The following is a 22,711-nucleotide window of genomic DNA, read 5'->3' as shown; positions in this document are numbered from 1 at the left end:
CGAGTCGAGTATTATTGGAAATAAAGTAAGCTACATTTATTGATCCACAGTTAGTTACGTAAAAAGACCTGCCTGTATTTTTTTTTCTTGACACGGATTATGCGAGATTCGTCGTCGAGGTCTAATGTTGAACCATAAAGTACAGTCGCAAATACGCATCAATTCAAAATGAAACATTAAGCCCAGCGTTTAGCTCAAAGACCTAAGACAAAATGAATTCTCTTTAACCTTTAATCTTTCAACTGTTGCAAGAGTTTTGAACGTTTCGGTTTTTGTACATAGCGCAATGTCTAAAACAAAATTATTCATTCGAATTATTTAAAAGAACGGAAGGTTTCTACATTTCAATATTCTCAGGTTAGAACAAGAAAAATACTGAGGTTGTGCCATCGGGTAGCAGTATTTTAGAGTAGAGTTGCATTGTCCTCACCTGCTTAAAATTAAAATGCATCAATTTTTAGTCAACAATTATTTAACTTCCCACTATTCAATATCACATAAGTGGAGGCAAAATTGTCAATTTTTATGCTCGACCAAATGATTTCTTTGCAGGGTGACTGTTTACCATTGCTGAGCTGCTTGTCAGACCCACTCACCAAGAACTGAAGTTTCCTATTGACAAGGTAGGTTAAACTGAGACACACTGAATTTTTACTGATAATTGTTATTGTAGGTACATCCTGTTTAGTGAATAAAAAACATCAAGAAAAAATAAAAATGCCCAATAATATGATGAGAGCTCTTCAAAATCACTATATTTAAGTGCAAAGTAAGCCAAGTGAATATCATAAACAATTCTTGGTGAATACAGTTACTTCTATGTTTTAAAGCAAATTTAGTTTTAACTAGCCATTAGTTTTATTTTGGGTCCAAATGACAGTCTTCGAGGCAGCGGACTCAAGGTTTACCGAAAGGTAGACAGTTACCGGATAACAGTCAAAACAACTATTATTCAAGGCCACCACAATGTAATAGTCGATACTGAACAGAGAGTTAGTAATTCGCCTAAGTAAAATTAGAGCCTTTGATATCCCTGAATAACTTTAAATTTCTAAGGCAGCTGAAATGAAGTCTTAAAGGAAAAGAAATTTTGAATAACTTGCGTTTTTTATTTAATAAAATCATCCATCGGCAAGATAGTTACGCACCGAAATCCGTTTTACACGAACAAAGTAAACCGGTCTACATTTGGCCAAACCTTCACGGCTCTCAGTCAGCAAATGTTCGTACAGTTCAGTCATAAATAAAGAAAATAATGTTAATAATAAAGAAGAATTTAATTTAGTGAGGAGGAGTACTCAAAGAGTAAAATCGTGCCTCATTCTTGGCTAATATTATTTTCACAATTGATTTGAGAGTTCCGAAACGAACGGTTCATAGTTTTTTGAAGGCGAAAAGCATTAAGAAGATCAAGCAGCGACGAATGTTGGTGGGTGTAGCTTAATTAATAAGTCATAACTTCAGGCGTGATATTTTCGGATGTCAGTAAAAAAGGGAATTCGGTGAGGTTGAGAATTATAGAGAAGAGACGTGTGCTACCTTAACAGCGAATATTTAGACCTAATCTTAGGGCAGTTTCTAAGAAAGGGCTGTTGCCTTCTTTGACACAAATGAATGCGAACATTAGACGGTCATCGCCGAAACAAATGATATCATTCTTGAAGAGAAATAGCAAATGCCTTGCCAAGAGGTTTCTCAGTAGAAATCTAGAGAACGTTAAGTTTAAGTACTGTTTTAACACCAACAGAAAAACGTTCTGTGCGGGAAACGTTTTCACGCCGTGAATGTTACATTTGCTGTTTCAATGTTTTTTCTTCTAACCTTTTTATGGAGTTTCTAGTTGACATCAAATAATACTCTGCAGAAAAAAATAGAAATTCTTTTGTTTTCAGATCAGCAAGCAAAGTAAGAATGGTATTAAACTTATCTAGACGCCATTATATTGTTTTCTCGTGACGGTTTGGTGCAATGCAAGTTTTCTAGACAGTCCAAGATGGAAATACGACAACATTATTTAAGTCAATAGTTATTTAGCATCATATAAATTTAACATTTTGTTTTCACCTACATTTGTCATTTTTCCATTAGGCAAATATTATATCTCTCTTTGAAGTGTGACTGGCTTTCATTTACACTGAGTCTACTTATCAGGATCTACAGTTTTCTATCAAGGTGGGTTGAAGTCTATGCCAAAATAGATGATAATGTCCACTGTCAGTTAAAACAGTTTTATAGCATGGAGAGTTAATATATTTTTTTGTGCACAGCTAATTGCATATATAGACGTTATGGTGATGTGTTAAATTTGAACGCCATAGGGCACGTTTTTCCACCGCCTTGCACTAAAATTGTTGTAAGATATTTAAGCGCTTACATGCAAGAATAGCGAAGAAAGGAACGTTTTCCTTCAAGAAAAAAAAATCGCTTTATTTAGGTTCGTTACCTGTCTTGTGCTGTTCATAAATGGATTGCGAGACATCCCGACAAAAGCAATTTGTATTGAATGGAAAATTAAACTTTAGACAAAAAACTTGCTCATCAATAACTGCGTATTTACTTCTATCTATATCAGTCTATCTCTTATAGAGGTGCATTACTTTTTTAGGATATATTTGTGCTTAAACTGTTAAAGCTGTCTATGTCTTTACAGAAAAAAAAAACTAACAGATCTTTTAACAAAAAGATTCACCAGAGAGAGCATCTTGTTTACAACTTGGTAAGTTGAAGACGTTTCAACTTTTTTTTTTCACTTATCTTCGCAATATTTGTTCTGGTAACTGTTTTCGTACAAGTTTGGAAAGAACTTTAAATGTTTACTGCTGAGCTCTATGATCTTTGTTTTTACAATGCTATAACAATCACTCTTTGAGAAAGCTTGAAAATAAATGTAATGTCAATTCAAACATTTCATTACCATGGAAAGTGTTACTTAGTTGTTTGTGTGCGGGGAAGTGAAAATAGACGTTGTGTTGGTGCACATTTTAAACAAGTTTCGGGATGCGACACATTTTCTTGTTCATCATTGTTCAATTATTGAAAGATGCTTAGGTCCTTAACAGATAAAACTTGTTCTCTACATTCAAAATTTGTCTGGGATCACAACAAGACCATTTAAATAATGAAAGACGCTGTTAGAAAGGAACTCAGTGTGTGAAATATTCAGAATTGTTCTAAAATATCTATTGGATACCGTGGAGGTGCGGTAGCCTCATATTTAGTGCGCTCGTCGCCGGATCGAGCGGTCCGGGTTCGAGCCGTGGCCGGGGACATTGTGTTGTGTTGTGCTCTTGGGCAAGACACTTAACTCTCACAGTGCCTCTCTCCACCCAGGAGTATAAATGGGTACCGGCGAATTGCTTGGGAAACTTAACAAATTGCGGGGGAGTGACCTGCGATAGACTAGCATCCCGTCCAGGGGGAGTAGAAATACTCCTAGCCGCTTCATGCCACACGAACAGGGATAAGCTCCGACAGCTATGAGCCAGTCTGCTCCAAGGCTTTACTTTTTGTTGTTGCTTTGCCGTTGATCTTTCCCAAGGTTATGATGTTCTCCCTTCGAGACTATTTAGTAGTTAAGTCCATTTGAACGTTTTAATACCAAGATAAGCGTTACTTTTTTCGTTATGCGCGATTAAATGTATCGAGACGTTTTGAGGTGCAATTTGTTTAAATTCTCAGGTCAAGTTATAAAGCTAGCATTATATTCTCAGTGTTATAAATTTATCGGGGATGACAACTCAAGCGCATTTTTGCTTGAAAAAGATAAACAACGGCATCGTTATTTTTAATTCAGATTCTGCTTCGAGTTAAGAGGCTATTTAATAAAAACATTTGACGAAAAATAGCACCATTGATGGCATCAACGCTGATCTTGCGTAAAAAATGGCTCCGAAGACGAGAAGTTAAACGACGTTACATTGCAAAGAAAAGAAAAGACAGAATATCGTGCTTGTCTTCTCTAAGCTGTGTAATAACCGCTTTATTTGGGTTACAATGGCAAAGATTTCTGTCTCCTATTATCAATAAATTTTGTAACCTGCAAAAATAAAAGAAAGCTCTCTTTTTGATTAAATTAATTGTTGTAAATATTTCCGTTAAGATTTTTAAAGACCAAATTTCCTTCCTTTAGGACTCCGAAATTTAAGCATAAGCTTTCGGTATTTAGGGCTTACAGCAAATTATTGAAAACATACATACATACTACAACAGACCTGATTATTGAAAGCAACATATTGAAAACTGGTTTTCAACACATCGAAATCCGATAAATGTCAGGACTTGCTTTCAAAAATTAAATCTGCACATTGGTGTGAGCTTTGCATCCCTGCAGTTAATTGCATGCTTTACTACAGGCAGTAAAAGAACCTGACAATAATAACAATTCACTTCGATCTTTCCACAGATAGACTGGCGAGTAATTACTTCTAACAACAATCCGAAAAGGACAGAGCTTTGAGATGCTGTCTTTATCTGACTGCATACCCTGGATGACTGTAGGCCTAGCCGAGTCTGTTGCTATAGTAACACTCAACCTCTGCACGATAATAACTTTTATAAGAAACCGCAATCTTCGCAAGCGTAGCATGTACCTGGTAATAAATCTAGCAGTTACAGATATGTTTGTAGCAGGGAATGCTGTGTTTAATCTGTTCTATCGGCCTGGACTAATGTGTAATTTATGGATGTGGACAGTTTCAATTGAGGATTGGATATTTTTACTTGTTATGATGTGGTTCTTCCTCTTTGGTTCATTAACAAACATGGCCATTATTGCTTTAGAACGGGTGCACGCAACGGTTTACCCGTTCAGGCATCGAACGCTTAAAAAATGGGTATACCGATTACTAATTGCTGCTGTTTGGGTAACATCTGGGTTGTTAACAATAGCTTTAATACTTCTCTACCAGTTTCATGAATCATATTACTTTGCTTACTTATATTTGATATTTTTTTCAATTTGCCTTTTGATCATTTGTGTTTCTTACACGTCCATTGTTATTAAAGTCCGTTGTGGAGCGCAGCCTCAACACCATGGTGCAACCAGTAGAGAAAGAAAACTGACCATGACATTGTTGATTGTGACTGTTGTATCTCTTCTGTTGTGCCTGCCAGTAGTTATAGTGTATTATGTCGTTTTTATCAGTAAATTTAAAATATTGCAGTCTCTGTCCTTTTCAGTGCTTTTTCATGTAGACTCTGCATTGTGGGCTTTACTTTATGCAAACTCTCTTGTAAATCCTATATTATACACTATCCGTTTGCCAGAATACAGATCAGCTTTACTTGCTCTCTTTCGCAAACGACCTCAGCATCAAAGACAAGTTGCAGTTCCCCTTCGTGACATGTAATGCAGATACTATAAAAAGCTATTCCAGTTTCTGTGATCAGCTTTGTTGTTTTTAAACATTACATTAACCCCACATTTTATAGATGAACGAGCACGATGAAAAAAACAAAAGAATTATCGTCGTGAGAAAGTCTAACCTACAGCAGATGAACATACAATGGAATTCCGATTTTTCGAACCTCCAATGGAAACAAAAATTAGAGCGAAAAATCGTACTGTTGGAGAAATCGGAGGTAAAGGTAGAGTGTTCGGGTGAGGAGTGGGAAACGAATTTGGTTTCAGTTATCGGGAGGTTTCAGAAAATGGGGGTTCGAGAAATCACGATTTCATTGCAGTTTAAAGGAAAATAAACAAGACGCTGTGCTCCAGGAACAAAAGTATATCTGGTGTTTTATTGCCTATATCTTAAGTTTCAGAGTAGGTGACTAAAATTGATGTTAAGTTAATTGACGATTTAATTTATAGTCATGTTATACCATCTTGAGTGCGATTATGGTATTGCGATTTTCTAGCACTCAACGTGTCAGTTAGTTAATAGTCTACATGACTCGGTAGAGATCGATTTGGTTCAATTAGTTAGTAAATCTACCAGGCGATGAATCTTGTATAATTGAGTCTGAAGATGGTATAGAATAATACCGAAATGTAATATCGCTAATTTTCCTTGCATGTGCTACCTATATATAATTAGTCACAATGCCGTTACTCGGATTAACCTTTAACCTTTATGTAAATAACAAGCTCCTCCATATTAGAACGTGAACAGGCGCTTTATTTCAAGGGAGTGCCCGTTCGGAAACAGAACACTCCAAACTTGTCCCGAGACCGCCTTCTCCTTTTAAAGTTTCGGAAGGGCGGGAAAAGCCATGGACAAAAAAATAGTGAAATGCAAACAAACAAACAAACAAACAAGAAATAAACTGAAACAAACCCAATTTCCTCAAAGAATTTTGAGCGGGAACCTTTTTGGGGGTTGTACGTCGCCGACATTTTCTACATCGAAATTTATTCTTACTGAATTACTTTATTTGGTTTATATTATCAAGGCACCAATGAAATAGCACAACGTACCAGCCAACACAGGGTCTTTGTCTGTCCTTCCACTTTCGAAGGGAAAAGCGTCCTAGCTTGAATGATGGTATAATACATTTTAAATGCACAATATGAAAATTTGATAGATGTTTAAAAGCATACTTAGTGCTATGTAACATATTAGATTATGATAAAGATAAATAAAAGTATCAATGATGCTACGAATTGACTTTCTCTTTGTTTGGATTTGTTATTTAAAAATTATTAGGAAACTGCCGATTTTTTTTCTTTTTGACAACAACTGCAATTCAGACGCGCACCTTAACCCTACAGTCATCTGCTTTAGTGACTCAAACCTCTTTACACTATTATAGATGGCCTATGAATCCACCGGAAGTTGATAACGCATAATGAACAAAATACTTCACAACGGTTTCATGTTCTATTGTGAATAATCGATGTACGCGTGAAATTGGGAGGGCAAGAAAGAAGCTTAAGGAAATGCCGGAAAATTCCGGTTATAAGACCTCCTCGATGGCTTACATGCATGTTGTGCGTTTGTAATTCATAACAAAAAAAAAACTAGATTTCTCTGAAGATCTTTCGCACCTACCCTGCGAGCAGAGTCGTTTCGGATCTTATTCGGAAACTATTCGCATTCGATCTAACGGCGCTGAGTCGCGTTAAACCGACTACGCTTTCGTCTTCAGGCAAGTAGAAAAATTTGTAGGGCAAGGCGACGAGAAGTTTACAAGGTAGAGTGGCTCAAATATCGAGAATGAGGAAATCCATCGGGGCAGTGCAGCTCATGTAGTGGTTTGCCAGTTCTTGTACCTCATACAGTATGTGTCCTATTGGTTAACCAATAAACCAGACGAGAGATATGTTTAGTACATCATGATCATGTTATGAAGACTCGAAGACTAGAACAATTTAATAAAAACTTAACTAGTGAGCAGCACTCTGCGAACTGTAGTTGTATAACTTCGTTTCGTGTGACTAACGTACACTTCGTCAGGGAGTTTAACAACACAACACAAAGCGCCTGTATATATACCTAACTCGTACAAGAGTTTACATTTCGTAAGAACACACCTACGAATATACAGATAGGAGTGACATACTCCGCGGTAATGCGTCGAGGAAACAGGCGGTAAATTTCGGCAAGGTGTGACATATTTTGTGCGTGATATAATTTTGGGGCCCACAGTTTTAGTGGTTTTTTTTTTTTTTTCTTTTCTGAATTTCTAGCTAAGCGACCGGGCTATCGTGCCAAAGTCGCCTCCAACCGCCTCAAGAAATGCCCCCTTGCCTCTCAACAGTTGGAGGCGACTTTGTCACGAAATTCAAATCCTGTGGCCAAGAGAATCGGTTACGGATCGAGACGGAGCAAAAATGGAAAGCAAGAGCTGGAAAAGCAGCGATTCTCGGGTGATTAAGATAGACTTTGGAACTTTGGGAGAAAGCGAATGAGAAGAAGAGTTATCGACGGCTGCCATGAGGTAATTTTGAGTAGATTGGAACATTTTTTGTGGAATTTAGAGAGCTTTGAACGCGGGCCGTCTGGCCAGTAGGTCGCACGCCTAAGTTTCGTTTCTCTTTAGGGGAAGCAAACCGCCGAAAAGTGAAACTCGCCTAAATGGCTCTAAGCCACCTCCTGGAACCCAGACACATCAAAATAACGCAAAGCAAACATAAGGTAAGCCATTTTATTCCAATTAACCCTAAAAGTAATTGAACGCTCGGTTTCGAGCTTACTGGCCGAAAATATAGCCCCACTTAATTTCAACACTGAAAAAGTAGCCCAGACCGGCTTACGCGCAGCTTGATTTTGACCAACTTAAGCTTGATTTCCAAGAACTTGGACGATATTTCCCAGTCCCAGGGACTCTAAACTAAATCGTGATGACCCTGGTTTTTAGTTTAATCGACAGGGAAAAAATCATTTAACCCTCGGTTTCAAGCTTGCCGGGCGAAATATAGCCCACTTCATTTTAACATTAAAAAAGTAGCGCGCTGAAGGTGATGTGGAAATATGACTTATAAGAGGTTGGCTCGCTTCCGATGCTGAAAGAAATCTGGAATGACATCCATATCAAATGTTACTCGGGCCAAGTAATAGCTGTAGATAACTTCTGCTCGATTTACAAAGCCACCATTTTCGGTGCGGAACAGCTGATTTTAGGAATCGAAGCTTCGCGGTTTGTCGAATCTCTAGTCATCTCTACGGTTAAAAGATAGATTATTTCCGTTTCTGACATCCTCATCTTCATCCGGAATTGAACTTACCTTCGACACTTTCCTTCTTAGATATCTCGAATTTTGTATGAAGTGTATCAGTGTATCGCTGGCCAACAAAATGGTTGTTGAGAGATATTGTGTTTTCGTTCGACGATAAGAGAGCTGAGAAGTAAAACCTACGAAGAAAAGGGTTGAATAATTCGAAATCAAAGCAATGTTTTGTCCTTGAAAACTTGTGTAAAGCTTGATTAATCGAGTTTACACCGCTTCATTTTCTTATGAATCAAGAGGAGTCATAAACAGCTTGCTAATTTGCTAATTAGCGATGACTCTTTCAAAATAACGAAAATAATTTGCAATAAATGGAATTAAAAAACTAGAAGCTTAATGAGAGAAGTAGGGTATGTTTTGTTTCAATGTAAGTGGTAAAAAATAATTGTATTGGTCCCCTATACCAGGTCACACTTTCAGCAAATTCTTCTTTAACTCACAAATCCAAAATTAACTATGTACTGTGTGGATCCATTTTGTAGTCAATGTGATAACCACGATTTTGGCCTTGCTCAACTTCCTTGAATGTGACTTTGCCTCAGACATTGCCACTGGCAATATCAATGTTCAAACTGATGATATGAGTCAGAGATTTCTTCACCTTGTGCTTATGTGTTGGATGTAACTTGTATTTTCTCCTAGTGTCCATTCCTGGGTTCTCAGTACGTGAGGCCATGTAAAAGGGAAATCGGGCTCAATGGAAAGAAGGCTTGATTGAGTTACATGAGATGAATGTTTTGGACAAATAATATACCTCATGCTATTTATAGTGGTTGCAACTAAAATTGCAGATGGGAGATGTGAAAAAAAAACTGACTTACATTAACTTGAAAATAATATTTCAATTCCAAAGTATGCTATTTAAACCTAATATTTGCAAAGTGCTGACAAGGACAAAAAAAAAAACACATTCTGGAAACAGCGGCCAACATTAATAAATTAGTAAACTGGAATATTGTGAATGATAGGCACGGTCAATTAGCAATGAATGAATAGCTCATGGTCCTGACATGTCTTCATTGCATGTCCTCATATCACACCTCTGCTGAAGTTTAAGGTTCATTGTATTCTGTCTTGGTCTATTCCATTCTAAATTTAAGGTCCTAAACAGTAGCATGCTGTAGCTTTCCTTGTTTAATCATTACAGTGTAAGTGGATAAATTTAGTTCTTAGGAAATATAGCAAAGTTGATTCCCAGCCCATAGTCTTTTTAAATACCGGTTGGTAATTCAGCATTTACTTCAAACACATTGGCTGGTTCTGCTCTAGTAAGGTTGACAATCATGTGTAAATATACACATGAGACACTTATTATTCATTAATGTATAGTCTCCCACCACTACCAACATTCAAAGGAAAACAAGCATAAAGAAGTGGGAGATCAAAAATAATCAGCCATAGATGACTGAACAATAACATCTAAGAGTAGTAAATTCTGTTTGAGATAACAATTCAAGACAGGCAGTGATCATGATAGTGAAAATTTCACTGTAAATGACATATCTTTAATGGACTAGTATCCAAAGCAGGATCCAAAACTTTTGAACATCGGCCAAACAAACGGATGACATACGCACTACAAAAGAAAAAACAACAAGAAAACATTAAGATATAGGGAACAAGCCGAGCCACAAAATTATACTCTTAAAACAACGGTAAAAATCACACAATCACTCTCGCGAAACACCGCGAAAATCTGACAAATCAAGGAAAATGCCCCAAACATCAAGTCCGATTTTGACCCTTAAAACGGCGGGGCCCGACTGGGCCCGCCGAACTTTTCTTAAAGTTCAACTCTCGAACTAAAGTTTCACGCAAAAAATAATCCACAATACTGATCTCTGTTACCCTGCAAACGACCAAAAGAATATCCATGTCAAGCGCGTGTGGTAAACCAACGTTTTACACATAGCATGATTTCCACTGACTAATTCTGATGCAAAAATTGCTTACCTGCACTAGAGACTTGGCAAATAACTGGTCTAGTTATTACACTAGCAGCTCCTAGAAAAGGTTCGTTTGATTCTCAGGATGAGTGCGGAAATCGGTCGAGAAACGACAACTTACTCTCCATTCGCAACGTAAAATGTGTCCTCCATCGCTCCGGCTGAGACGACAAATGATTGGTCGAATACTGTCACGTGGACCATGTTCAGCACCGCCTGACATGACCGGTGACTATATCAGATTATGCCATAATATTGCATAATCTCACAAAAATAAATTTTGAATTACCGTGTTTTCTCGATCAAACGCCGCCGGCGCAGTTGTCCGTTTCGTAAACGGTCGATGCCATTTTCGCAACACTTAAAATTTTTTTGTAACTATCAATGAATTTTTCTCTACTAAATTAAAGAAAAAAGGAAATTTGTAAGTAACCACCCAGTGTCAAACCCGGAAGCCCTGTTTCCTAACATCCCTCTTATACTACTACACTATCAGGTTGATCCGCCAAATGTCTGTAAAACTTAATTGTAAAACGTGACTCTCTTAAATATTACTGATAGAGTTGCCCCAACCATCAAATAAAAGCTTCCCGAAAGCAAACCAGTGTGGATATGAACAATTAAGCATTTGGTGAGTGCGTTTTACTCCATCAACTAATTATAACCAGTTTCTACCTTGCCCAGGCCTTAACTGCAGTTAGCTGGTCATGTTACAATACCTTGAGTGCCATTATGTCCGCTGTTTCCTGCACTCAACAATTTTAATGATGCCAGGTTAATATCGGAACAAACTGACATTTGCCACGATTTGATTGAATGATGACAGAGCATCTCGTAATTAGCCACCTTGCTCATTTGAGGAGTTCTCTGTTGAGCACGAACTGAATAAGAAGTCTACAAAACGAGGAATAACAAGCTGGGAGTTTCCGGTTCGGAATAAGAAGATTTCAATTTCGTCCCAGAGCGATTTTCCCTTCGAAGATGGGAAAGACTGGAAAGGAGAGACGAGAAGAACAAAGAACTTTTCGGCAAAGCTGGCAAACTGCATGTCACGCATAGATTGCTTTATCCATGATAAATCATCAAGTCGAGGGACGAATGGCAGAATTTACTCACCGACTCAAGAGCCTTCTCCCGTCCTTCCCATTTTTGGAAGGGTAAAGGGTCGTAAAGTGCCCTTGGTTAAATTATGTTATCATAGATTTTATGTACATTTATCTTTAATTATGTTTAATGCCGTAAAAGAATAAGATAATAAAAATATACTGCTGTACCAAATTGTTTTCTTTTTCATGGTGGGAAATTGTCTTCTAACAATACTGGCACACATTGTCTCTTTGCTGGGTTATTACCTACAATGACACACGCAATGTTATGATGAACGCGGAGAATTTGGAGAACACGAGAGAGAGCCTGGATGTACCACCGTTGTGTACAGTGCAAAAACATCCTCTCGTGGCCGAAGGTCACGAGATTAATAAAAACCACAACTGATAAAACGTCGAACCATTTCATTTCCACGAACTTTTGTTCTGAGCCGGTCTTTCTTTATTATTTATCATATTACAGGAGGGAAAGTCTTCTGTTTTTTTCAGTTCTTGGCTAAAACTAGTTTTTTTCTTTACAGTAAAATAGTGCCCCTTGCGCGGATCTAATCAAAATGTCGTGGAAACATCTCTACCAAAACGCGCGGACTCGGACATGTAGGTTACTGCATGGATACAACAATCAGTAAACAAAACTACGAGTCGATGACAGTTTGCAGGCTTGCCTTTCAGTTCTCTTAAAGAGGAATCTTCTTGCTAAAATTTACGGAAATTAAGTTCTTTAATTCCTACATAAGATGTGCATGAAATTTTTGCTGTTGCAGCAATCTAATCACGTGTATTGCGCCTGCCTTTGAGCCTATAAATTGGCCACAAAAACAATATTTCCCCTACTCGGACCTCTAGTTCAATACTGTACATAGGTCCAGGGAATGCAACCGGCGTCTGAGATAGTAACCCACTCTCTTAATGGACTACTACATTCTCATAACTTAGATTAACAGAAACTTATGGCAAAACTTAATACGAATTTGTTTTTCGGGCTATATCAAAGAGTTAAGTCTCGTCTTTGCATCTTTGTAGACACCCTGTTGATTATAAAATATTATTTTATATTTCTTCCAGCACTAGCGCTGTATCGTGACTTAATCCGGCCTCGTGCAAAGTTTGTGTTGCATCAGATAGCTGTTTCCTTAGATACGTTGTCACGATAACGTGACGAGACGGCGAGTAACCCAACCAATCAGCAAAGGTAAACAGCACCTGTCAATAAAGACAATTGAATTCAGCGAATTAAGGCCGCGCATGTGAGGAAGGCGCGGTGGCCTCATGGTTAGTGCGCTCGTCCCCGGATCCAGTGGTCCGGGTTAGAGCCTTGGCCAGGGACACTGTGTTGTGTTCTTGGGTAAGACATTTAACTCTCACAGTGCCTCTCTCTACCCAGGTGTATAAATGGGTACCGGTCACCTTAATGCTGGGGGTAACCCTACAATGGACTAGCATCCCATCCAGGGGGGAGTAGAAATTCTCCTATTCGCTTCATGTTACTGAAACCGGGATAAGCTCCCTCCTGATAGGCCACTTGGCTCGAATGCAGACCTAACCCTTTGAATACCAACTACGCATATATGCATAATTAATGGTCGTGTTCTTTGTACCACTTGTGACGTCATCAATTTAAATGTCATGAGATATTCTTGATAAGCAGATAGTAATACTAGGCTAGGCCTTTCCGCGCAATGGTCAGGTTTAGATATCGACGACATTCCGACGTCACAAATCGAAAAACAACGTTATCAGTTTTGGTGCAAAAACGGTGGTAAAATGGTCCACTACGTCTATGATTGATCAAGGTCCAGTTCTAGGCTTCGCCCGTAATTAACATCCAACTTTTCACGGCAGCCAGAAAGAACATACAATGCAAAAGGTATCCAGCGTGAAAGGGCAGGGAAAAACAGAAAGGAAAGCGGCTACAAACAAAATTGAGAACGGTTAATGGCAAAAAAAAAAAAAAAAAAGTAACGAGACCAAGTTTTTTAAATTGTATACCTTCAATTTGTGAATCAATAGTCAAAATTTTAATGTACAATAATATGTTCGTGCAGTGTCACAAATTGTTCGCGATAAGGCACTTTAATTTACAAGGGGAAGCTTTATGCCACCATTCGTGCTTGACATCAGTTCACTGATGTAGCGATGTGAGAACTAAACCGGTATAATTTCGTATTAACAACAGGAACGTTTCTTCAAATTGAAATTGAAAACTCTATATTGTTTTCGTCGATTAACATGAATGTGTTTCTTCCAATTAAATGACACTGAGATACCGGCACGGGGTACAGAGCAAAACGCAGCGGCTCGTCACGCAGTACAATCGAAGCAGTTTAGCTTTACTCCTCTGAGTCAGTGAAGAACTCGATCTCCTCTATAGCGGCTGATTCACCCATGCGGTAGTCCGGTAAATCATCGATATTTACACAATCTATACATATGGAATGCAAATAAAATATATGTATATACTTTTTAATTTTATGTTGTTCATTTTTTATTTCGGAAAAAAAAGGCTCGCGCCAGCTCGATTTGTAAACGATTTTTGTTCCCCGAAAGTAACGACCCCCAAAGGCTGCTAATTCCGAAAGTAACGAGGGTCGCTACTATCGGAACTCTACGGTATGTGTATTTATTATGGTAATGTATATTAATTAAGGAGACCTCTACATTTAAAATCAAAACAGGAGAAAGATGAGTTCTGCAATTAACTACTACAACAGCGGGTTCACAAAAATCATAAATCTGACGAAAAACGGGCATTCCCCAGCTACAAACGGAGTAGATAAATAGAGAGGTTAAAGTAAGCACCTTGATCTGTGACTCTACAGTAAATCGCCTCTTTTGAACTGCTCCATCAGGAAAACGACGGGCAACAGTTTATGACCTGACAAGGAAAAAAAATTAATTTCATCATAAAAAACAAATTAACATTTGCTACACATATCAGTGCCAAGGACATACAATGCTTACCCCTTTCTCTTTTACATTTGGCTCTTCAGGTAACTGTCAGTGACAAAAATAAATGAAACATGTTATATTTCTGATGTTTGTGATATACTGAAAGAGTAACAAGTTGATTTAGAAAATAACCCAAAGAAAATACATGCACTGATTGGTCAAAAATCGTGTTTCTACTTTTTTTTTTCAATTTAGAAATTTTTCAAAATAGAAACATCAACTCGGAAAAAAAAACCCGAGTTCCAGATGGGATTTGAACCCACGACCCTCCGTGATCTAGTCGGACGCTCTAACCACTGAGCTACTGGAGACTCTATGATGAGCAAAGGTGAAATATGTGGGTCTTTGACTGGAACCGCATCGCGCGGTCACACAGCCAAATGATGTCTAGGCGCATATGAACTCACTAACTGCATCGCGCAGTCACATTAAGGCATATCAAAGATGCAACCAACCACCCTCCAAAGTGAGTATTATAAGGAAATTTTCAAGGTAGAATTTTTTCAAGGTAGAAACATCAACTCGGAAAAAAATCTAAGTTCCAGATGGGATTTGAACCCACGACCCTCCGTGATCTAGTCGGATGCTCTAACCACTGAGCTACTGGAGACTCTACGGTGAGCAAACATTTCACCCTTGCTCACCATAGAGTCTCCAGTAGCTCAGTGGTCAGAACATCCGACTAGATCACGGAGGGTCGTGGGTTCAAATCCCATCTGGAACTCAGTTTTTTTTTCCGAGTTGATGTTTCTACCTTGAAAATTTTTTTAATTTATCAATTTTTTTGTATTATTTCTCTATTATTTGGATCGACAATTACGGTTACAAATATATTTACTAGACGCACTAACACTAAAAAAAAAACACTAAACAAACGAATAAATAAATAAATAAATAAATAAGAAATACAGTAATAGTTAAACACTACAATAAATAAATAAATATACCAAACACAAAAGGACAAAATAAATAAAATTAATGAATAAAGTACAAGACACATGCTGACAAAAATTTAAATTGATGTTCAGTTAAGAAAGAGACAATAATTTTTTCCATTTTTTGTAGTGTTTATGGAGCCTGTCATTTCTTTTGGCAATTTTTCTCTCTATATGATGAACTAATTTGATCTTTTCAAAGAAAATTCTTAATGTTGGTTTAGTTTTGTTCAGTTTACATGTATAAATAAAATATTTAGCAATGAGTATTAAGTGATTCAAAATAGCAAAATTTTCATTGTCATTAAATACGCCAAACAGAATATTAATTAGTGTTAACGTCTCCATAGATATGTTTCGTTTACTAATCCAAGATGAGAATGCAAGCCAAAAGTTTTTTGTTATATTACAATGAAAGAGTAAATGCTCGAGGGATTCATCTTCTTTCTGACAAAACGTGCACAAAGGCGATTCAATCATTTTAAAACGGAACAACTTATCATTGGTGTATACGATATCGTTCAGTATTCTATATTGGAACTCTCTGATTTTTGTTTCTATTGTGACGGTAAACGGTAAAGAATGGGTTTTTTCCAATCAACCACAAGTTGGGGATATTTGCTTTTCATCTTTTTTTGAGCAGAGGGAGGAGTTTGTTTTTTAGTTTTAAATTGGTCATACAGTAATTCTGATGTTACTTTGGACAAATCGATTTCAGGGTCATCCAATTCAATATATACTTCATCTCCAAGGATTGATGGATAGAATTGTTGATTTGTTTGTGACTGTTTCATAATAAGTCTCCACGCGATGGGAGTAGCATCCACAACACCTATTAGCTTAAAATATTGAGTTGGGGATACATTTGCTGCCAATACCTTCGAACTTTGAAGAAATTTTCCCATGTTAGATAGCAGGTCCCCAATTTTAACAATTCCCCGACAAAACAGATGTTCTTCGAAAAGCGATTGTTTGTCAACAACAATATTTTTGTTATTCCAAATGATTTGGTCGATAACATCCTCATACGAAACGACATTTGAAGTCTTCAATTCCGACCATGCATCAAGACATTCTTTATAGAAAGCTGGAATATAAGCTGGAAGTTTACGAGTGTCGAAGTCACAAAAAAGAATGAATTTTCTTCCTACGTGGCAAAGAAATTCATCTAAAATAGCTTTCCAGGTGCTATTACCATCAGCGAAATATTTCTTTAAAGCCATGACTCTTTGTGCTGAGATCATGGACTCGATGTCAAGCATTTTAAGTCACCCACTTTCAATGTCGTTGATAAGTGCAGATCTTTTGATTTTATCATTACCTTTCCAAATAAAACCATAAATCAATTTATTTATCTCCTTTATTAAATCCATTTTGAAATCACTGGTTATCCTTGCAATCTGATTGGCTCTCGGTGGTGCGATTTATTCACGAATCGCACTATTTTTTGCTCTAAATCGCATCTTATTCTCAGCCAATGAGAATGGGCCAGTAAAACATAACAACCCATCAGATTTCAAGATTAGTTTAAAGTAATCAATAAAATTTCAGGAAAATGAAAGGCAAAAAGCCACTGTGTGGAGAATTTTGCAAATACTATTGCCAAAACTTTGTTGTTATTGGAGTTTTTTTTCCAAAAACATTGACAAATTTCATTAATTAGTTTCTGAATGACGATTATGAGCTCCTTTAGGCTGAAGACCTACTTTAATGGAAGTTCCCAACTTTCAGTGTCCATTTTGACGAATATTTTGGCGATTTTTCTTCAACATCTGCTCAAGATCCATATGATACTGAGTCCAGTAAAACATAAACAAACGAAAACCACACAACAACAAATTCAGAGTCATCTCAAGAAGGTAGATGTTTCCAGGTTTCCGGTAGTTTCAAACGAAGCAACAAAACAGCTCAACTCTGTTGCTGTGAATAAACATAGTCAACATACGCCACACTGCACAAAATAGGGAATGGACGAACATCTTACGAAGCCGGTGCCAGTCCCGCCATCTTGGAAAACAAATGGCGCTGCCAGAACTTGACAAGGTCCTGAGTATTGAGTCCTACGCCAAGGTTACAAAAAGAAACGGAGATGATAACGAGCTGGACCCCTTAAAATCATACCACTGAACGGCATTTAAAAGAAACAAAACGTACTATCCACTTGGCATCGTACACTCGAGGGAGTTTCACAACTCAAAAGAAATCGATCGCAGAATTACACAGGATATGCACCTTCAAATTTCTTCTCCAAAGACAATGAAAAGTCGCAGCCTCAACCACAGAAGAAAGGTAGGCCTTCCATAATTGATTCAGGCGACGAGAATTGCACTTTTATACCTGAAGTAGACTATTTTCGACTTCAGATCAGAATTGCTTGTTTCTTTGTCATGCTCGGATGAGTTTTCGTCACATGACATCGTTTTGCATACTAAATTAGACGTAAAGGCGTTTCCGGTTCCGCTTTTTTTTAACAAACCGGCCACTGGAACAATACACCAAAAATCTAAAATTTAAGGCGATAAAATTGTGCGATTTCAAAATGGATCTAATAAAGTGGCAATTGAACTGAGTGGAGTGCAATTTTGGTCTGAAATCATACTTGTGATTTCTAATCGAACTCGCGCTGCGCGCTCGTTCGATTTTGAAATCACGCGTATGATTTCAGACCAAATTGCACTCTACTCAGTTCAATTACCATTATTAATAAGATCCTTTGATACCGATATTAATGCTGCTTTACTCAAAAACTTTGGTATGATAAAAGTTTTCACTATCTGAATCTTTCCAAGTAAAGAAAGGCCTCTCCATTTCCACATATTGAGGGTCCTTTGAATGGACTTGAAAATTGATTCAAAATTGCCTTTGTTCCGTGACGGTTTATGGTAGTCAAAAAAAGTACCTAATATCTTAATTGATGTTCGTACGTTATGGATAAAGTCGCGTTGCGCGAGTTTAAAAGAACCGATTGCGAAGATTTCAGTTTTGTCGTTGTTGATCCGGAGGCCAGAATATTTATAGAAATCTTCCAACAATCCACATAATTGTAAATACGAATTCATATCCTTTAGAAAACAGGTCATGTCATCGGCAAATAATGTTAACTTGATTTCCTCGTTTTTGACCATCACACCATGAATGTTATCATCTTGGCTGATTTGGGTTGCTAATATTTCAATAGCTAAGATAAATAATAAAGGCGATAACGGGTCACCTTGCCATACACCACGCCGCACTTGAAAGAGATCGGTGGTAAATCCATTGTTCAAAACGCAGCTTGATATGTTTGTACAAAAGGTCTTAATCCATTATAAAAAACATGTCCCAAAGTTAAGTTTCTCCAACACCTTTAACAAATACGTGTGATCTAGAGAATCAAAGGCTTTTTCAAAGTCTATTGCTACAAGTATACCAGATTTGTTTGTTATTTGTGCCAATTCAAGGAGATCATCGATCGTTTTAACTGCGTCAAAAACTGATCTTCCTTTGATAAATCCATTTTGATTGTGATAAATAAGTTCCGGAAGGATTGTTTCTAATCTTCTAGCAATTGCCTTAGATGCAATTTTAACGTCCACATTCATTAAAGAGATAGGTCGCCAATTTTTAATGAATCTTCTATCTCTATCTTTCTTTTCTAACAGAGTAATCATTGCCTGTTTTTGGGAGGAAGATAGTTGTCCGTGTTCGTGAGCGAAATTTAGGGAATCTTCAAGGTATTTCCCTAAAATGGGCCAGAACGCCAAATAAAATTCCACAGTTAACCCATCATTTCCGGGTGCTTTGTTTCTTTGAAACGTTTTTAATGCTTGGTAAAACTCGGATCTAGGGAGCTTTTTATCTAAAACCTCTTTCTGGTCATTGGATAGTTTCTTAGTATTCGTTCTGTCAAGGAATCGAGTGATTGAGTTCTCACCCAAATCTTTATCATAAAGTTTTGAATAAATATTATGAATCTCGGTCATTATCTGCTTTGGCTCTGTCGTTTCTTTATCATTATCCATAGATAATTTCCTTATTGAACTCTTTTTCTTTTTGGCGTTTTCTAAGTTTAAAAAATACTTATTACTTTTCTCACCCTGTTCGCACCAGTTAACTCTGGATCTTATAATTATTCCCTGGGTAATATAGTCATAATGGCGATCATATTCTGCTTGAATTATTTCCAAGGCATTAAGATTTTCAGGTGTTGGACCCTCGTCGCATTTTACTTGACAATCTTTAAGTCTTTCTTCTAAACTGACTCCGTTCTTTAGCTTTCTTTTTACTATAAACAATCGTTTCATTGCGTGTTTTATACTTAAGGAAGTCCCAAAGAACTCTCGGATCCTGTATTTCTCTATTTTCCTCTATCCACTCCCGCTTTTTTCGTTTATCTTATTCACATATTCTTCGTCTTCCAATAAACTTGCATTAAATTTCCAAAAGGAAGGTCCGTAACTCGTGTTTTCCATGCCATTGATATGTAGCGTAATGGCAGAGTGATCAGACCTAATGGCAGGAATAATGTCGACCTTCTCTACCTCTTCTTGAATGCAATTGGTTATTAGCCAGTAATCTAGGCGGCGTTGAATTGCTGGATTTTTCTGTCTCCAAGAGAAACGTTTAGCACCTGGATTTCTGATTCTCCAAATGTCTGTCAAATCAAATGAGGAGCACAGATTTTATATTTTTTTTAGAGGATTCTTTTAATTTTGGTTTCCCTCCCGATCCATCTAAATCAGGATTCAAAATAACATTGAAATCGCCACCTATTATTATCCGATGGTCTGCATCAGTTTCCACTTTAGCTAACTCATTATGAATTTCATCATAAAAAACACATTGCTTGTTGACCTTATTCGGAGCATAGATATTTACAAAAATAAAAGGTTGACTTTGCACAATGCCCTTCAGAATAACATAACGACCCAATTCATCTTGTTTCCATACCTTCAATTGGCAGTCAAGTCCTTCCTTGACAAGTGTTAAAACACCTCTGCTGTGTTCCGAGCCGTGGCTAAAAAACAGCTCTCCCCTCCACTGGGACTTCCACACATTCTCCAGCTCGGGTGTGCTACATGTTTCTTGTAGCAAAATTATATCAGCTTTGTCTTTCATACACCAGTGAAAAAGCGCCTCCCGCTTATCAAATGACCTGATCCCTCGAACATTTAACGATAAAAATCCAAAATTTAGATTAAGTTTTGTGAACATTATTAATTTCGTAAATCGTTAGAAAAATACTCCTGATCATAATTAACAAATTGCCAAAACTTTCAGCCAGAAAACTTAAAAAAAATAATTTGTATGTTGCGTGTGCAAAATATGGAAAAAACATAATCTAAATAACATTGAAAAAAAATACAAAAAGACTATTTTACAACCATAACACCTACAACACCAATAAGACATACAAATAAAACAGTAGCCAGCGATGAAGCCGGCTGTTTTAAATTGCGCTACTAATGAACTGAATCTTGCACGTATGATGTTAATTTTAGAATCCAAACATGCAGCTCCATTTTAGCAAATAAAACGAAAAATAATGTATGCCGTTACATGTTCGTGAAGAAAAAAAAAAACTTTTTCTTTCTTAAACTTTGGCATCAATTCTTTTCTGCGGTTTACGATTTCTTTTGGTAGGTCTGCCGATATTCCAAGACACTTTCCTTTCAGCTTCTTTGCCCTTGCCATTACCAACTCTCTATCAGAATATCGCAGAAACCGAGCCATGATCGGTCTTGGCTTATCTTGTGAGGGTTTGCGCCTCCCGATGCGATGAATTCTTTGAAACTCAATGGTATCCGCCTCACCGATATCCAGCTCATTCTGCATAAATCCAACTAACACCCCTTTCACGTTCTCCTCTGTGGTGCCAGATGCTTCTCTGATCCCATGAAAGCGAAGGTTTTCTCGTCGTTGGTACACTTCCATGTAAAGCTTTTCATCCCTCAATGTTTCGATCTCTCCCTGAAGCTTCCTCTCCACCCGCGCCGTTTTTTCTTGAAGAGATTTTTCCCAGTACTTCGTTTTCTCCTTCATGTTCTCAATTTCGGAGTTCGCAAAAGACATTCCTTCGTCTAACACGTGCACCTTTAATGATGATGCGGCGTCTTTGCTGAACGATTCAAAGCGTTCGACCTTCTCTTGCAGTCGATTAACCTTTCCGTCGACAACTTTCACGTAGCTTTCAAGATTGTCCAGTTTCTTCTCCATCTTATCAAGTTATCCTAAAACTAATTCAATCTTGGGCATTACTTTTTTAACCACCTCAAGCGTCGCGACAACATCATCGGTTTCGCTTCCCGACTCCGACTCCATCTGGTCTTTTGATTTGATTTTCTTTTCCAGCGGGGAAAGAGAATCTTCTTCAGACGATATTGACTCATTTCTCCAAGCCGGTCCAGTTCTTTCTATATGGGTCTTTCGTTTAAACTTTTGTACCTTCTGTGCCATGTAACCAAGGTCATATACAAACTTTTGTAACGGAGCTAGCAAGAACACGTCTACACTCTCGCCATGCTCGACCCAGTCTTCGTTTGTGCAGTTCAGTCTAAATTTGAATGCAATATTTTGACATGTCAATAACAAAGGAGAAAATAACTTATGGTGAGGTGTGGTGTTCAAATATTACAGTCAAACCGACTTTGCAAACTTCCGCCGAAACATTGGTATTTTGATTGACAGTTTGAGCCGAATAAGTTGCAACCTACGCGAGTAAGTTGCTCAGTTTATTTGGTATCTCGTGCCAAGAACTCGTCGAGATTTTCCAAAATGTTTCAAGTATTTCTTCAATATTTTGAAGACAGGTTTGCGAGTTTTTACGTGGATGAGCCACTGAGCACATACCAAGATCTTCTCGACCGCGTGAAAAAAGCTGTACCGTTTCTTCAAGGCGTTGACGACCAGCAAATCGTAATATCATACAAAGATCTTTCTTTGCAAACGTTTATTAATATCGACAGGAACGACAGTTTAGATGTCTCCGAAGCTTTTAGGAACGCTTCGCCTTGTGGATCAGGCAGTTACCGACGCGTCTATTTGAAGGTAAGAGAGTGACTCTTCGTTTTTATTGAAAAGACGCTCTGATTCGAAAGAGGCAAGCGCGGAAAGCATGTCAACAAA

General features: G+C 37.6%; 2 protein-coding genes and 2 non-coding genes across 4 annotated transcripts; 1 reads left to right on the top strand and 3 right to left on the bottom strand.

The window, feature by feature from the left end:
* Nucleotides 1–4,457: 4,457 nt before the first annotated feature.
* Nucleotides 4,458–5,348, top strand: LOC145499424 (uncharacterized). Its single transcript, XM_081478934.1, has one exon. It carries the CDS (start codon nucleotides 4,458–4,460, stop codon nucleotides 5,346–5,348), a length of 891 nt encoding a protein of 296 aa, XP_081335060.1.
* Nucleotides 5,349–14,910: 9,562 nt separating this feature from the next.
* Trnas-aga (transfer RNA serine (anticodon AGA)) lies at nucleotides 14,911–14,984 on the bottom strand. Its single transcript has one exon. It is a non-coding gene; the product is annotated as a tRNA-Ser (tRNA).
* Nucleotides 14,985–15,209: 225 nt separating this feature from the next.
* Trnas-aga (transfer RNA serine (anticodon AGA)) lies at nucleotides 15,210–15,283 on the bottom strand. Its single transcript has one exon. It is a non-coding gene; the product is annotated as a tRNA-Ser (tRNA).
* Nucleotides 15,284–20,162: 4,879 nt separating this feature from the next.
* Nucleotides 20,163–22,334, bottom strand: LOC145501792 (uncharacterized). Its single transcript, XM_081481183.1, has 2 exons — nucleotides 21,146–22,334; nucleotides 20,163–20,240 (listed from the first exon to the last, which is right to left on the bottom strand). The coding sequence occupies exons 1-2, from the start codon at nucleotides 21,800–21,802 to the stop codon at nucleotides 20,163–20,165; spliced, it is 735 nt and encodes a 244-aa protein (XP_081337309.1). The 5' UTR covers nucleotides 21,803–22,334.
* Nucleotides 22,335–22,711: the final 377 nt, after the last annotated feature.

The sequence above is a fragment of the Orbicella franksi genome, chromosome 10 (genome assembly GCF_964199315.1).
Source record: "Orbicella franksi chromosome 10, jaOrbFran1.1, whole genome shotgun sequence".
NCBI lineage: Eukaryota > Metazoa > Cnidaria > Anthozoa > Scleractinia > Merulinidae > Orbicella > Orbicella franksi.
This window is presented reverse-complemented; position numbering and strand designations above follow the sequence as displayed.